This window comes from Quercus lobata, chromosome 2 (genome assembly GCF_001633185.2).
Source record: "Quercus lobata isolate SW786 chromosome 2, ValleyOak3.0 Primary Assembly, whole genome shotgun sequence".
In the NCBI taxonomy this organism is placed as follows: domain Eukaryota; kingdom Viridiplantae; phylum Streptophyta; class Magnoliopsida; order Fagales; family Fagaceae; genus Quercus; species Quercus lobata.
In genome coordinates, this window is record NC_044905.1 from 44,689,091 (window position 1) to 44,705,807 (window position 16,717).

The 16,717-nt window shown below is 38.9% G+C and overlaps 2 protein-coding genes and 1 non-coding gene across 3 annotated transcripts; 2 read left to right on the forward strand and 1 right to left on the reverse strand.

Annotated features, from left to right (window-relative positions):
• The first annotated feature begins 6,282 nt into the window (after positions 1 to 6,282).
• On the forward strand, positions 6,283 to 8,679 carry LOC115965094. Its single transcript, XM_031084296.1, has 2 exons — positions 6,283 to 7,330; positions 7,544 to 8,679. The coding sequence occupies exons 1-2, from the start codon at positions 6,283 to 6,285 to the stop codon at positions 8,677 to 8,679; spliced, it is 2,184 nt and encodes a 727-aa protein (XP_030940156.1).
• On the reverse strand, positions 6,751 to 6,857 carry LOC115978517. The gene has a single exon (XR_004088786.1). It is a non-coding gene; the product is annotated as a small nucleolar RNA R71 (small nucleolar RNA).
• A 21-nt stretch (positions 8,680 to 8,700) lies between the features above and the next one.
• On the forward strand, positions 8,701 to 9,192 carry LOC115965102. Its single transcript, XM_031084302.1, has one exon. The coding sequence runs from the start codon at positions 8,701 to 8,703 to the stop codon at positions 9,190 to 9,192; it is 492 nt and encodes a 163-aa protein (XP_030940162.1).
• Positions 9,193 to 16,717: the final 7,525 nt, after the last annotated feature.

The following is a 16,717-nucleotide window of genomic DNA, read 5'->3' on the forward strand; positions in this document are numbered from 1 at the left end:
TGGTGGCCCAATTCTTAAAATAGAACATCATTTGTCGCTATGGCATGCTAGGAGAGCTCATCATAGATAATAGAAAGAATTTTAATGGGAAAATGAATGAGTAGTTTTGCCAACAGTTCAAGATTGAACATTGAAATTTGGTTCCTTATCGCCCTAAATGAATGGCGCAGCGGAAGCAACCAACAAAAACATAAAGAAGATCTTAGTGAAGATGATAGACACCTATAAGGATTGGCATGAGTTCTTGCCATTTGCCTTGTGTGCCTATCGCACTTCTATTCATACTTCCATGGGTGCAACCCTATATTCCTTGGTCTACAGCATGGAAGTCGTCCCCCCCCCCCCTTACAGAGGTAGAGATCCCATCTCTCAAGATCTTGTCACAGACTTAACAGTCAGAAGCTGAATGGGCTCGTTCTCGATATGAGCAATTGAACATGATAGATAAGAAGCGCATGACCTTAATATGCCACGAACAGTTGTACCAACGTCACATTGAGTGAGCACTTAACAAGAAGGTTAGACCCCGAGTCTTTGAAGAAGGTGACCTAGTCTTGAAAAAGTGCAACTAGGCCATGCCTAATCACAGAGGAAAGTTTGCCCCGACCTACAAGGGCCCGTACCTGGTGAAGAAGGTCTTCTCCGAAGGAGCCTTGATCCTAGCTGACATGGATGGACATGATTTCAATATGCCCACTAATTATGATGCTGTCATACAGTACTTTGCATGAGGGAGCCTTCAAGTGCAACCCATTTTTCTACATTCGTAAACAAAAAAACAAAAAACAAAAAACAAAAACAAAGAAAAAAAGCAATAAAATATAAAATATGAAAATGTAGATTGAAAACCCGAAAAGGTGGTCTAGGTTACATTATAAAAGAAAAATAAATTAATTGAATCTACTTAGGTTCGTGATCAAGATCAAGGAAAGAAAGGATGGACCCTCTTGGGTTACTTTATGTCTACGACGCACATGGCTCATTATGGTTTGTTCAAAGATTTTATGGCATGCGCCAATGGAAGGTAACCCCAATGGGAATGGGAAAGATCCATCTAGAACAGGATGTATCCTTTGGAATCTAAGATATTGATATGAATAGACTTACATTTACCATTTTATTTGTATGATCTTGCATTCTCAAAGCATTTGCGAACATATTCACTAAACATGCTTGTTTTGTGCGTTTCTAATCCTTTCATGCATTCACCATTATGAATCCAAACAAAAATCTCATAAACATGAATATCTCTGATAATCAATATATGCAAAAACATCTCTATTTCCACCTTCTTTTTGTTTTTAAGCATGCCTTACAAACTAAACTATGCTTTAAAAACCCAAAAGTAGAAGGCCGTATGCAATTGCCTAGCAATTTACGACAGACCTTTCCATACATAGTGGAATACTAACTACATAGCTCATGTGCAAAAATGAAAAGAAACAGAAAAGACTCCAGCAAGTCAAACATGGCCCAAACAGTCTGACACCACCTTGCATAGCACTCCAAAGCTAGTGAGAAGAATCGGATCATCTGAGGAATGGGTACGAAGTAACCCTGTAGCATCAAACCCAGATCTCTGGAAATCTCGCTAAGTCGACTATATGAATGTCAAAGGTGAACCACCTCCCTCTCTAGAATGGGACTCAAGGTGCAACTTTGCCTCTCTGTATCAAGCAAAACCTGCAATGTGCTAATTTCAGCAGTAGAATCTTTCAATGCCTCCTCCTTCTCGGCTACCTCAGCCTAGAGATGACAAAATGCCAACTGTGGCTCATTGGGCTCATCAACTAGCCCATATTCAAGACTCAAAGTAGAGTGAATGTAGGATCTATCCTACACTAGCCTCATGGCTAAATCATCAACCCTACTGCTCGGCTCGGCATGACTAGCCTTTAGTGTGGCCTTCTCCTCATCTCTCGTCTAGCCCAAGATGGTGAATCTCTGAGTAAAATTTGCTAACTCACTTTCCAAGCTAGTGACTTGAGATCTCAACTAAATGCACTCAGCCTCCGTGGCTGAAGGGATTTATCCCTCATGCACGAGCTCTGCCCAAAGTGTGGTGAGCTGAGCCTCGTATGTCCTCCCCATCTCATCGAAGTCCTCTATAGTGGCATTAAGGATCTCCTTATAGCAATCTCTATCCCTGATAGCCTCTGTTAGGAATTCTCTTAGGTCTTTAAGAGTACGCTCAACTTTGACCTCAAACTCTAGTGTTTAATCCCCCAATATATCAACCAAAAGGCAAGGGTAAAATGGATCCAAAATCAACAAGTCGATGATGAGACACGAATCCCTAGTGGCTCTCCATTCTCTAAACTCAGTGGTAAACCACTTATAATCATCCCTGGGATAAATGGGATAGTCTATAGTCAACTTGCGCTCTTTCCAAAAATTAGAAGCACAATCTATGATGACTATGTCAATATCATAGAGAACATACTCGCAAGTGATGGCGAAAAGATCGCTGAGTTGAGGAACATGCTAGGTACCCCCAAATTGGCTTATGGCTATACCCGGATAGTACCCTATACAACCTCAGATGCCCACCAAAGGGACGCTAAGTAAACCAACACAGTGGGTCCAACCCTACCACCTAGTAACTCCCCACTTGACTCTCCATACCCGCTGTCAGTGGAACCCATGCCAAACAAATACCTCAACCAAGCAGTGGTATCCCCAGTAAAAGGAAGATCAAGGGCTACAATGATCTTAACTCTGTTCCTCCTTAGGAACCCCGCAGGTTTTGCCCTAGATATCACACTCAAATGAGTATAGAACCAAAGCTGTAACAAATGCACACAATAGCTAAACCTACCACTACCCATCTCATGGCACAGAGAAAGAGCTCAAATAATCTCAGAAAGGAGAGAGGGAATAAAGGAAGTGCTATGAGGTAGAGTACTCACTACGGGTAGAACTACAAAGCTAATAGAACCCGACTGAAAAGGGAACAACATTGTCCACAAAGTCTCCTCAGTAAGCAGCAGGGCACTCAGCTAGGCCAAACCGACAGATCAAAAAATCCCAAGGGATGCTACCTCCCATATCGGGTCAGAACATCAACTACAGGCATCTTCAGGCTTAATAGCTCTACCAACTACTTGCAAAAGCGAGATCAAGTCAGTGGTCGATAAACTCAACTCATAGGGGCAGGAGGAGAAAGAAAGCAATCATACTCCTCCAAAGTAGGGACCAAGTCCATATCCCCGATGGTGATGCACCTAAAACCAAGATCCCAACAAGTAACTATAGCCTCTAGTAAGTGCCAATCCAGAGGAGTGCAAAATAGTGAAGTGGCATCTCTAAGGAACTGCTTAATGTATGCCCGATCCTTGGAAGAGAATGAAGTCCACCATATCTTGAGCTCCCTCTCATGAAAAGTCTACCTCTCAAGCTCCACAACTATGTCATAAGACTTGAACCCAAGAGCATCCTTGCTCAAATAAAAAAGAACGCAGTGTCTTGATGCTGATACATGCAAGAAAGTGTAAGAAAATGATATTTCTAAGTGTTTTCAATGAAGAAAATGGGTAGGAGAAGACCTAGAAAATCGTAGATCAGAATATGGGAGGTCCGGGAGGAGCCCAAACCTTTATGCATGAATTTCGAGGCTAGCGCACCTTTAGTGGTCGTTGGGCCTCGGGACACGTGCCAGGGCTTTTTAAGCCCCTTGGCACAGCCCCACATGATTTTGATCATCATATTCCCTCAGTTTTTGCACTAACAATGGTACATTGGCATTTCAACAACAAACCGTTCCTTTTGGGGATTTTTCGCACAAACCAAGACCGTACAAAATCTACACTAGGGCAGTTTATTTTTACATGTCTCATCCATCATTTCCAAATATCTTGAACCTCATTATCAAAATCCAATTCACCCGGTTCAAGGGTCAGTTTAACCCCTATCGTCAAGACATGTAATGGGACAGTGCCAAGGCCATTCCCAATCACTAATAGCAATCTATGCTACATGATATGAAGATCGCAACAATCGGTTCCTATATGGAACCTTTTTCAAAGAACCAGTCAGTTCAATCGATAGCTGGGTTGGTCAATACATTCCGCCACATGGCGAGTCTGAGAAAACCCCATTTAGGGAAGTCCATATTTATAATCAAGGTCATCAAGAAACCCATATTGTCTAGTGCGATTCTAAAGAAAGTCATCATCATCTCTAACAGAGTCATCAGCAAAACACCCAGCACTGCCGTCATCGGCACCATCACCGGCAGCGGGACTAGAAGAAGGGCCAGTTCACCCAACCGAAGAACTTGGGACCTATCTCGAAGTCTGAAATGAAGCCTGCCTTGGCACAAGGCCTCATGCCCAATCCAAAACAGGAGCAAATCTCCATCCCACAATAGGACCTGGAGGAATTGGCACGTACTTGGTCTCGTGACTCTGAATGGGAGGATCCTTATCTAGAATGTAGGGTGCCAGAGGCACAGACATCCCATGTCCCCTTATCTCGCTAATCAGGATGCCAATATACCTTTGGAGCAAGCTTGCCTCAGCAATATGCTAGCCTCTGTCTCTCTCCACAGAAACGATCAGACTCTCCCGCTCTCTCCGCCATCACTCTGTCTCTCGAGCCAATGCTCTAGCCACCTTTTCTTGCATGTACTCCTCCTTGATGACAGCAGCACTCTCAAGATCTCAAATCTGAACCTGTAGGGCCTCTACGTGTGATCCCAAACAAGCCTTTGAAGCCCTCTAAGCACGTACAATGCCCCTACTACCCCCGCTTAAAGGGTAGACATCTATAATAGATCCAACCAATGAAACTAAAAACCAGGCAGCATAATTAGTATCCTCTGTAAGGAAGCCTTCAAAGGAACCTGTCACATAAGTGGGGTTGTCCACAATTTCCTTAGGACAAGATATCTGATGAGAATGCAAAATGTCATATTTTCCCCCCCTAAGGATTAGTATTTTATATTTATTTGGTGCCTAAATGTATTCATTATTCTTATATTTTGATTTAGGATGCAAATGGAGGCATTAAGCAAAAAACGTAGCTAATTGGGCAATTTTGGACAACATTGACATCACTTCGTAATCTGGGCATAAATCTCTCATCCGAGATCTAATTAAGATGATTAAAAATGATATGGAACACAAAGCCAAAGCTCTACAACTTTCTTTTTTTGAGTTTTGAGAGATACGGGCTGCATAAAGGTCAAAATTAGGCTTGAAGTTGCTGCACCTGCACTGTAGACGTTCTTGAATGTTCCTTTGCCTACAATTCTAATACGCAAATCTGATGTGGTTTATTTTCAGAAGTTTCCAGATATGATGCACAAAATTTCCAGCTGAAAACACCACTTTCCTAGTTATATTAGGTCTTTGTTTTATTTTTAATATTTTTCCTTAATTAGTTAGATTTGGGTATTATTATTCAAAATATTTTTAGGAGATTTTGTAAGCTTGGGAAAGGGGAATTAACGTGTAAAGGGGGGAGGAGAAATCAGAATTAGAGACACACGCCTCTCTCTCCCTTCTTCTCTGATTTTCTCCTTTGAGTTTTCATCATGGCTCTGTGTGGCTAAGCTTTTGTACTTGGTCGAAGGAAACTAAAGCCTCGAAATCAATAAAATTGTGAGATCTAATTTGATTTTATTGTTCAATTTATGCTTTGAATATCAAATGTTCTTCTGTGCCTATTTTCATGATTGCCTCGTTTAATTACTAGGAGGCCTACTAATTTATTATTCGTTGCAACCTATTGCTAGGTTAGACATCAAATCCGTAATTGTTTGATCTCTCAAACTATTGAAGCAACCAAGATTTCATGATTTTCTGCGTCAAAAATTATTAGATCTTAGGAAGAACGCTTGACTAAATTAAATACAACCGCTTGTGCTTGTGTTGTTTAGTTTCATCGATCTCTCTAATTCTTAAGGTTGCTACTAGATTAAACCTTTAGCGCTTGTCTTGGGTTGTTTAGTAGTTAGGGTTTATTAGATCGCTTGTTTTCTAATTAATTATGACTAAGGAGAGATAGGAAAATAGTTCCAACAGTGAATATGAGCAAGACTAGTTAATCCATTGGATTACTAGCCCCACCCTCTCGAGGCTAGATTCCACTGTTTTCTAGGGTTTTTAGGCATTCTTTTTGTTTTAGAATAGATTTTATTTATTTATTTTCATTACTCTAGATTTTTCCTAGCTTGTTTTTCATAGTTTATTAGAGTTTCCTTGATTGTTTATTCTTGTAACTCGATCTTCTAATCAAGGTGATTTACAGTACGATCCATAAATAGAGAGAACTTTTCGCATGTTAAGGAAGGAAGCTAGGAAAAATTCTGAAGAGCACAATCTAGCTCTTGATTCCTTGTTTGCTAGCGATTTTGATTTAGAAGAGGATGAAGTCATAGCTGAAAATCAAACTTTGAAAGAGCTTGCTGCCCCTGATTTGAATCAACAACCCTTATGCATAACATTCCCTACTTTAGATGCTACTACTACTTTTGAATTAAAATTTGGACTAATACATCTCTTGCCCACTTTTCATGGCCTTGCAGGTGAAGATCCTCACAAGCATCTAAAGGAGTTGCATGTGGTATGCACGAGTATGAAACCTACTAGGGTGACTGAATATCAAATTAAATTAAGAGCCTTTCTATTTTCTTTGAAGAATTTAGCTAAGGATTGGCTCTGTTATTTACCCTCTGGGAGTATTAAAACATGGAATGAGATGAAGAAGTTGTTTTTGGAGAAATATTTCCCAACTTCAAGGGCGGCCAACATTCGAAAAGAAATTTGTGGTGTAAGGCAGCACAATGGAGAGTCCCTACATGAATATTGGGAACGTTTCAAGAAATTATGTGCAAGCTACCCCCATCATCAAATTAGTGAGCAGCTACTTATCCAATATTTCTATGAGGGCCTTCCACCCATTGATAGAAGCATGATTGATGTAGCTAGTGGAGGAGCTTTGGTGGATAAAACTCCCAAGGCCACGAGAAACTTGATTGCAAATATGGTAGCCCAATTCTCAACAGTTCGTCAAATGGTTGTAGGTAATATGCAAACAATGAAGGCTTGTGGGATTTGTTCGGTAGTAGGACATCTAACCGATATATGCCCAACTCTTCAAGAGGAGCCAATTAAGCAAGCGAATGCAGCTGGTGGTTTTCCTAGACAACCGCAAAGGAAGTATGATCCTTATTCGAGCACAAATAACCCGAGATGGAGGGATCACCCCAATATTAGCTATGGGAATCCACAAGTAAATCAGCCCACGACTCAAAACCGCCCAATTTGCCAGCAATATAAGCAGCCATACCCCCCCAGACAACAATCGGGCCAAAGTTCTAATTCTGGTATGTCTTTAGAAGATATTGTTAAGTCTTTTGCCACTAATACTTTGCAATTTCAATAGGAGATGAAACAATTTCAACAAGAGGCAAGGGCCAATATTTAAAGTTTGGATAATCAGATGGGCCAGATGGCAACTGTAATTAGTCAGCTAGAGGCATAAAGTTCGGGGAAATTACCTCAAACGGTAGTAAATCCAAGAGAAAATTCAAGTGCAGTCATTTTCAAAAGTGGTAAAGAGGTTGAGATTCCAGTAAAGGCAACCCCTGCATCGCCGAAGCAAGAAAAGCAAAAAAACGTTGTTGCAGACAAGAATGTTCCCAATGACGATGATGTACCTAAGTGTAAGTTTCCGCCTCTTTCTGATTATAAACCAGTACCTCCTTTTCCTCAGGCTTTAGAAGAATCAAGAAAAGATGAGAAAAATAAAGATTTATATGAGACTTTTTGTAGATGTGAGGTAAATATTCCATTTTTAGATGCCATTAAACAAGTACCTCATTATGCTAAATTCCTGAAAGAACTATGTATAATTAAGAGGAAACAAAAACTTAGAGGATGTGAGAAGGTGAGAGTAAGGGAGAATGTTTCTGCAGTTATTCAAAGAAAACTCCCTGCAAAGTGTAAAGATTCAGGTATGTTTACTATCCCTTGTACAATAGGTAACACTCAACTTGAGAAGGCCATGCTAGATTTAGGAGCTTCTATCAATGTCATGCCATATTCTATATATGCTTCTTTGAAACTTGGACCTTTGAATAAAACTAGTGTTGTGATTCAATTGGCTGATAGATCTATTACCTATTCTAAGGGTGTAGTTGAGGATGCTCTTGTGCAAGTTAATGATTTGGTTTTCCCTGCTGATTTCTATGTGCTTGATATGGAGAATGGTGATCAAACTAATCCTATTTTGTTAGGAAGACCATTCTTAACGACATCCAAGACTAAGATAGATGTTCATAGTGCCACACTTACTATGGAATTTGATGGTGAAATTGTTAAGTTTAATATTTATGATGCCATGAAATATCCTAATGATGATAATCCTGTTTATTCAATTGATGTGATTGATTCTTTAACACAGGAAGTTTTTGAACTTGATGGAAAAGATGGAATGGAAGTTGCCATTAGTAAGCATCTTGAGAAAGATAATGAGGAGTTAGCCTTGAGTACTGATTTACAGGAAACTATTGCAGCATTGAATGATTTTCTGAAGTTACAGCAGTCAGGTAATGTTCCTTATATCACGTTACCAGTTTCTAACAAGAGGCCTTTACCCTCTATTTTACAGGCGCCCATTCTAGATTTGAATCCCCTCCCCCACAGGAATTTGCACTTAAATAATGCCTTGTAGGCGTATAAGACTGCATATTAGATGCCCATTGGTATGTCACCTTATCGGTTGGTGTTTGGGAAACCATGCCACCTTCCAGTTGAGTTAGAACACAAGGTTTATTGGGCTATCAAGAGTTTCAACATGAAAATGGATGAAAGTGGAGAACACAGGAAGTTGCAACTACAAGAGTTAGAGGAAATTCACAATGATGCCTATGAGAGTGCAAGGATTTACAAGGAAAAGGCGAAGGTTTTTCATGACAAGATGATCTCTAGGAAGGAGTTTAAATTTGGTCAAAAAGTCCTTCTATACCATTCACGGCTTCGTTTGTCTCCAGGTAAGTTGCGTTCTTGTTGGATTGGACCTTTTGTTGTTACTAATGTTTTTCCCCATGGTGCAATTGAAATTCAAAGTTTAGCAACTTCCAAAGTGTTCAAGGTGAATGGCCATAGACTTAAGCCTTTCTATGAAGGTTTACAAGTTGAGGATGTGGCAAAGTTGGACCTTGAGGATCCAATTTATACTGATTGAAGAAGGAAGTATTGAGTCGAGCCAACAACAATAAACAAATGCGTTGCTTGGGAGGCAACCGAAAGGGAGTTTGTTCTTTTTATTTTCACACTTATATTTTGGTTATTTTTGCCTTTTCTTTGCATTTCACCTTACATTGGGGACAATGTAAGTTTTAAGTGTGGGGGAGGGGATATAGGTTGTGTTTTAATTTTGTATTTTTGAAGAAAAAAAAATTCTTTGTTTTTGTGGTTTTCAAAGATTTTTGGTTGTGTATGTCATGAGCAAGATTCAATTGAGTTTGAAAAATTCATAACATGACTGAATAAGTGATCTTCCATCTTCCTTAAGAATGGTAGTGACTAAATTTAGTAGACAAAAGCTGGTGAGATTTTAAGCCTTTAGACTGACACATACATATCAGTCTCATTATTCTTTCATGTGAGATATTCTTCCATGGATTTGTTTCTCTAGAACTTGCCTTGATTCTCTTCGAGGTCATATTGACACATGCATGCATGATCATGATTAAGGCCCTCTTTGTTATAAGCTACATAAGCCAAATAGCCTACCTTGTAATTAATTTTTCCCTTTGTTAAACCCCTTTGAGCTTCTTCTTTTTTTTCCCCTTTATTGTGAACCCACATTACAAGCTTTAAACCTAAAAAACAATGCTTTTACCCAAGCCATAGAGCTAGTGGAGCATTGTTCATCATTATGATAATTATGGGTGTGCAAGAAATAAGCGTGGGGGTGTATGGATTTGTGGTATGGCTATGACTGGTGAAATCGAACATGTTTTCATTCTCAATTTGTGAGTTCCATTGTTGATGTAATTCTGAAAAAAAAAAAAAAAAAAAAAAAAAAAGATGGTGATGGAGGAAATTGTTTTTTAATGTTACAAACTGTCCATGTTCATAATTCCACCCAAAATTCCAAGAAAGGGGTCGTTTATACTTGATATATACAAAGGTGAAACTGCTGAATGGAGTGATTGGTTTTACATGTCTTATATATTCAAGCTTGAGTTAATTCATTTTTGCTCCACTAGTTTCGAGGGCTTTTGAGCTACATTCTCAAATATTTCCCATCTTGATCCTAAACCCCATTACAACCCTTGAAAAGTCCTTATAATTCATGTTATGCGTGTGATCCTAGTGGTGGAGAATGAGAAGATATGCAAGCTTATGGTAGATCATTTCCATTGGAATGAATTTGAGCAAAACACATACCCTTCAGACACAAGAGAATCGAGTGTTTATTTCTGTGAGGGTTTACATATATAGTTTACTCCATCTTCAAGTGAAAATGCTTACTAAGGGTCTGTTTGGATAGAACTTATTTTGCTGAAACTGAAAACTGAAAACTGAAAATACTGTAGTAAAATAATTTTTAAATGTGTAAATAGTGCTGTGGGACCCATATTTAATGAAAAAATTGATAAAAAATGAAATTTGTGGGTCAGTGAACAGTGCACGGATGCACTGTTCACGCAAAACTGGTCAAAAGTTGCGGGTACTGTTCATGTACCGTACATGAACAATAACCGCGTTGGGGTAAAACGCGTGCTCCCAAAAAAAAAAAAAAAAAAAAAAAAGAAGGCAAAATGCAGCAACTAAAACGCAGCAATCAAAACGCGTATCCAAACTAACACTAAGTAATTGTAAGTTGTTTAAGAATGCTTGTTCATGATATGTCATGAGTTTTGAAGAGCTTGGTTGTTCTTTGCTAATGGTGTTGCAACCTTGGTGTTTTTGGGAAAGTGAATTTGAGTTTTGCCTGAGGACAAGCAAAAGTTAAGTGTGGGGCAATTTGATGAGAATGCAAAATGTCATATTTTTCTCCCTTAATGTTTAGTATTTTATGTTTATTTGGTGCCTAAATGTACTTATTATTCTTATATTTTGATTTAGGATGCAAATGGAGGCATTAAGTGCAAAACGTAGCTAATTGGGCGATTCTGAACTGCTTTGACATCGCTTCGTAATCTGGGCTTAACTCTCTCATCCGAGCTCTGATTGAGATGATTAAAAATGGTATGGAACTTCAAGACAAAGCTTTACAACTTTCATGTTTGAGTTTTGAGAGATACAGGATGCATCAAGGTCGAAATCGGGCTTGAAATTGCTGCACCTACACTATTGACATTCTGGAATGTTCCTTTGCCTGCAATTCTAATACGCAGATCTAATGCGGTTTATTTTTGGAAGTTTATAGATATGATGCACGAAATTTCCAGCTGAAAACACCACTTTCCTAGTTATATTAGGACTTTGTTTTATTTTTAATATTTTTCCTTAATTAGTCAGATTTGGATATTATTATTCAAAATATTTTTAGGAGATTTTGTAGGCTTGGGAAAGGGGGAATTAACGTGTAAAGGGGGGAGGAGAAATCAGAATTGGAGACACACACCTCTCTCTCCCCTCTTCTTTGATTTTCTCCTTTAAGTTTTCATCATGGCCCTGCGTGGCTAAACTTTTATACTTGGTCGAAGGAAACTGAAGCCTCGAAATCAATAAAATTATGAGATCTAATTTGATTTTATTGTTCAATTTATGCTTTGAATATCGAATGTTCTTCTGTGCCTATTTTCATGATTGTCTCGTTTAATTACTAGGAGGCCTACTAGTTTATTATTCATTGCAATCTACTGCTAGGTTAGATATCAAATCCGTAATTGTTTGATCTCTCAAACTTGTGAAGCAACCAAGATTTCATGATTTTCTACATAAAAAATTATTAGATCTTAGGAAGAACGCTTGACTAAATTAAATACAACCGCTTGTGCTTGTGTTGTTTAGTTTCATCTATCTCTCTAATTCTTAAGGCTACTACTAGATTAAACATTTAGCACTTGTCTTTGGTTTTTTAGTAGTTAGGGTTTATTAGATCGCTTGTTTTCTAATTAACTATGACTAAGGAGAGATAGGAAAATAGTTCCAACAGTGAATATTCTAAGTGTGAATTGATTTATACTTGCATCGATGATCAGTTGTAAAATTCTGATGGTGGATGTTGACTTAGACTAAGGTTTGTTCTTTTGATTGATTTCAATACTTTAATTTGAATTGTTCCTTAGTTTTTTTTTTCTTAAAATTGTTTTCATTATACTCAACCCCTTCTCCCCCCCCCCCCCCGGGGCCCCCTCCTTGTTCACATATCATAAAACTAGGCTAGATACTCTCCGTGGGAACGATCCTTACTTACACTACTACATATATTTTTAGGAGTATAGGTTTTATTTTTGGTTGCCTACGACAGCATATCAATATCTCAAAAGGTGGATCTCTGGGCACTCTTAAGGTTGGCATGGAAGGTCCCCTCTACCAAAAAGAACTCCTAATTAGTCAAATCCCAAAACCAACGGTGAACACATGACTGAGCCATAGTAGAAGTAACATCGTGTCTAGCCAACAACCCTCCAACATAGAGGGTGTTGCATATCTCACCCCAGGTGACGAAATAAAGAGCAGCATTGATAGTAGTCCATTGTGTCAAAAACGACTCTGGAAATATTGCAAAGGGACCAAGCATATGCCCTGGGATATATCGTCATGGAAAGGCCCACATACCGTGATCGCATGGTCGGGATGTACTCATACGTCCACTAAGTCAAATTCTGCCAACAACCCTCAAGGCTCCTGAAGCCCTGGCATGACGCCTACCTTAAATAGGTCATGAAAAAATTGTAAGAAAGGGAACCCCAATCTTAAACCCCTATAATGGACACCACTCTCATGGCTGCAAGCAGCCTACAAGTCAGCACTGACCTGTTGTTGCCCAACAAGCAACTACCGATAAAGAAAAAGAAGAACTTCTTGAGAACGACGTCGTCTAGCTCCGCCACCTAAGGTATGTTCTCCTCCACCCACTGTATACAAATCTAGGGCTCAACAGTAGGTCCAAAATACCCTCTGGTCGTCTTGGTAAGGGGTAGGGAATGCCTAAAAACTCACTCACCACCACGCAGCTCACAAACTCAGTTGGAACCGGCTCCCCTCCAAATCTAAGGCCCAAGATGGCCGTCTAGTCAAAGGAAGGACTGCATTCTCTCCACAGCTTAGATGAAAACTACCCATGCCTCATGGACTAAGGCGGAATACTAAGGAAGGCCTCAAACCCCTGCTCCATTAGGAAGGCACGATAAAGCGCGTTAGTAGAGGCATGAAACAAGTAAAGGGAAAATGAAGAACATGCCCCTCGGCTGCAAACCCTATCAATACCATGTGCTCAAAATCAATGAAGATCTGTCTGTCAGTACACATAATAAATACACACACACACACACACACATACACATACACACACACCGAACCAATAAACGGAAAGGACAAGAAGAGCATACCTGACCCTTTTGTGCCTAAGCGGAAGGATGCCTCTTCAAATCATGTTGTAGATGGGTGTTCTTAATGCTATCATGTATCTCTCTAGTATAGGCCTCCAAGTCGGCCTGATAAAGTGGGAACCTCAGTTTACAACTCTTGTGCCTAGGAGCACCAAGGCCTCCCCTGGCTACATCATCAGCCTCCAAATCGACCTCCGTATCAAACATGAGCTCGTCTCTAAGCTCGTTGTCCCCTAGGCCTCCTCCTTCCTTAGTCTAAGGGAACTGTCAAGAACCTCCTCTCGAACCAGTACAGGACTAAGATGAGGCACTGGCTCCTAGTGTGATGTGCTATATGTATGACCCTAGGGGTACAGTATCATCACCTCCTCGATCGAAGCACCTCTAAAGGGTCTGCACAACCTGCTCGCTAGCCAAGACAATGTCATCATCACTGCTGGATGAGTCCACTTAGGATGGAACAGTGACAAGAGCCTTACCATGATCCCCACTATATATCTCAGCCCAAATTTAATTGTTAAGCCTAAAACATATGGCAATGCAAGCAAATAGGTAAGCATATCTAACCTTACTTCCTAACACATATCATGCATCATCATACCAAAATTTCATGTTATCTAAAACATGTTAAGGTTTTCAAAATATCTCTCTCACGGGATTCAAATTCGGCAACAACCATTTAATCCTATCTCTTTTGCCTCAAAAGTATTCAAAGTTTTCAAAATACCTCTTTCTCGAGATTTAGATTCATTAATCCTATTCTTTTGCCTCAAAAGTATTCAAAGTTTTCAATATACCTCTCTCTCGGGATTCAAATTCGGCAGTGACCGTTTAATCCTATCTCTTTTGCCTCAAAAGTACTCAAAGTTTTCAAAATACCTTTCTCTCAGGATTCAAATTCGACAGTAGCCGTTTAATCCTATCTCTTTTGCCTTAAAAGTATTCAAGGTTTTCAAAATATCCCTCTATCGAGATTTAGGATTAAATCCTATGCCTTCAAAGGGATATTCAAAGTTTAAGGCAATAACTATTTAGTCTCATCAGGATTCATATTCGACAACGATCATTTAATCCTATGCCTTCTTCGAGATTCAAATTCGATAGCAACCGTTTAGTCTTATCAGGATTCAAAATCAATAGCGACCGTTTAACCCTATGCCTTCCTCGAGATTCAGATTCGACAGTGATCATTTAATCTTATTAGGATTCAGATTCGACAGTGACTGTTTAATCCTATGCCTCTATCGAGATTTAGATTCGGCAATGACCGTTTAGTCTTATCTAGATTCAGATTCGGCAGTGACCGTTTAATCCTATGCCTTCTTCAAGATTCATATTTGGGGGCGACCATTTAGTCTCATCAGGATTTAGATTTGGCAACAACCGTTTAGTCCCATGCCATCTTTAAGATTCAAATTCGGCAGCGATCGTTTAGTCTCATCAGGAATTAGATTTGGTAGTGACCATTTAATCCCATGCCTTCTTCGAGATTCAGATTCTGCAGCAACCATTTTAATCTTATGCCTTCTTCGAGATTTAGATTCGATAGTAGACGTTTAATCCTATGCCTTCTTTGAGATTCAAATTTAGCAGTGATCGTTTAGTCTCATCGGGATTCAAATTTGGCAACGACTGTTTAATCCTACATTTTCCAAAACTACCTTTACTCAAAATTGCATTGTTCTCACGTTTTCAATCTCCCAAAATTTTCCATTTTTATCATGCATAGTTTCTCATGTCTACCTAGCTTTTCTCTTAGTTTTCATAGTGCTTCATGTGTTTCATAGCATCCAACATATGTAGGTTCACCTATGCTACTTAAACATGTTAACAAAATATTTTCCAACATCATCATGTCATAAATGATAAAAATATATAAATAAACATATATGAAAAAAATACCAAAAATAAAATAAGTGCTAGCACACTTTTCTAGTTATGTTGTTACTAACATATTTGAAAGAGAAAATAGACACTGACTGCAAGTGTAGAACAGAAGGCTGAAGCTACAAACTAGAGCTAAAAGTAGGGCTGTAAATGAGCTGAGCTTTACCAAGTAATACATGTTCAAGCTTGGCTTATCGGTAAAATTAAAAAGCTCAAGCTTGGCTTGAGCTTGAGATAAGCCTAAAATATTGTTTGAGCTTGAGCTTGAGGAAAAGCCAAAAAGCTTTGGCTTGGATTGGCTTGATTCATTAGTCAAGCCAAGTTCGAGCTTAATATCAAGCTCAAAGTCGAGCTCAGATCAAGCTTTTGAGCTTGAGATCCAACAAAATTATCTTATCAAATGCTTAAATCTCCCAAAATGAAGTAAACAAAAATATGAAAATAGCATACTCATTTTATCATGCTTCTAGTCTGACCTATGATTAGCCATTGTTCATATTACAACTTTACAAAATTAAATTCATCCACTCATCCTTTATTGTCTATAACTTCATCAATTGTTTAAAATATAATTTTTACATCCACAGTAGATGATAAAGAACTAGAAAAAGATTTGTTTGTAACTATTGTGAATGAGAAAGAATTAACATGCTTTATAACTTTACATTAGATAATGGATAAGGAAAGACCATATGTGGCCCACTTATAAATTTTTTTTAAAAAGGTAACTAAAGTCTAAAGTGGGGGTTGATCAATTTAGAGGGAAGTGAAAAATTAAGGTAAAGGGTAGTGGTCCATTATGAGAGATTTTATTATTAAGAAATGTGTAATGAGTTTATTTAGAAACCACACATCAAGCCTATAAATGAGTCTATACTTGTTTTGTATCAAGTCTTATAGCTCACGAGCTTGTTCATGAACAAATAGTTTTGCTTGGGCTCAGCTTGTTTACCAAACAAGCCTAAAACTAAGGCTCAAGCTTGGCTTATTTATAAACAAACAAACATAAACAAGCTTTTTATCGAGCTGAGCTCGAGTTGTTTATGAACGGATTGGTTCATATACTGCCCTAGTTGAAAGCTAGACCCACTTGGCCGCGACTTGCTTCAGAAAATTTTTTACAAGTGAGAATTCAGAGATTTGAAGTTAGAATGGTCAAAATGAGGCTTTGGGGCCCATCATATGACCTGGGCAGCCCAGTGCACTTTTAGTGGCCGTTGGTCAATGTTGACTGTTGACTATTGACCAAAAAAAAATATCTTTAGCCCAACACCAAGGATTAAGCCAACATAAATTTTTCCGGACCAGCTA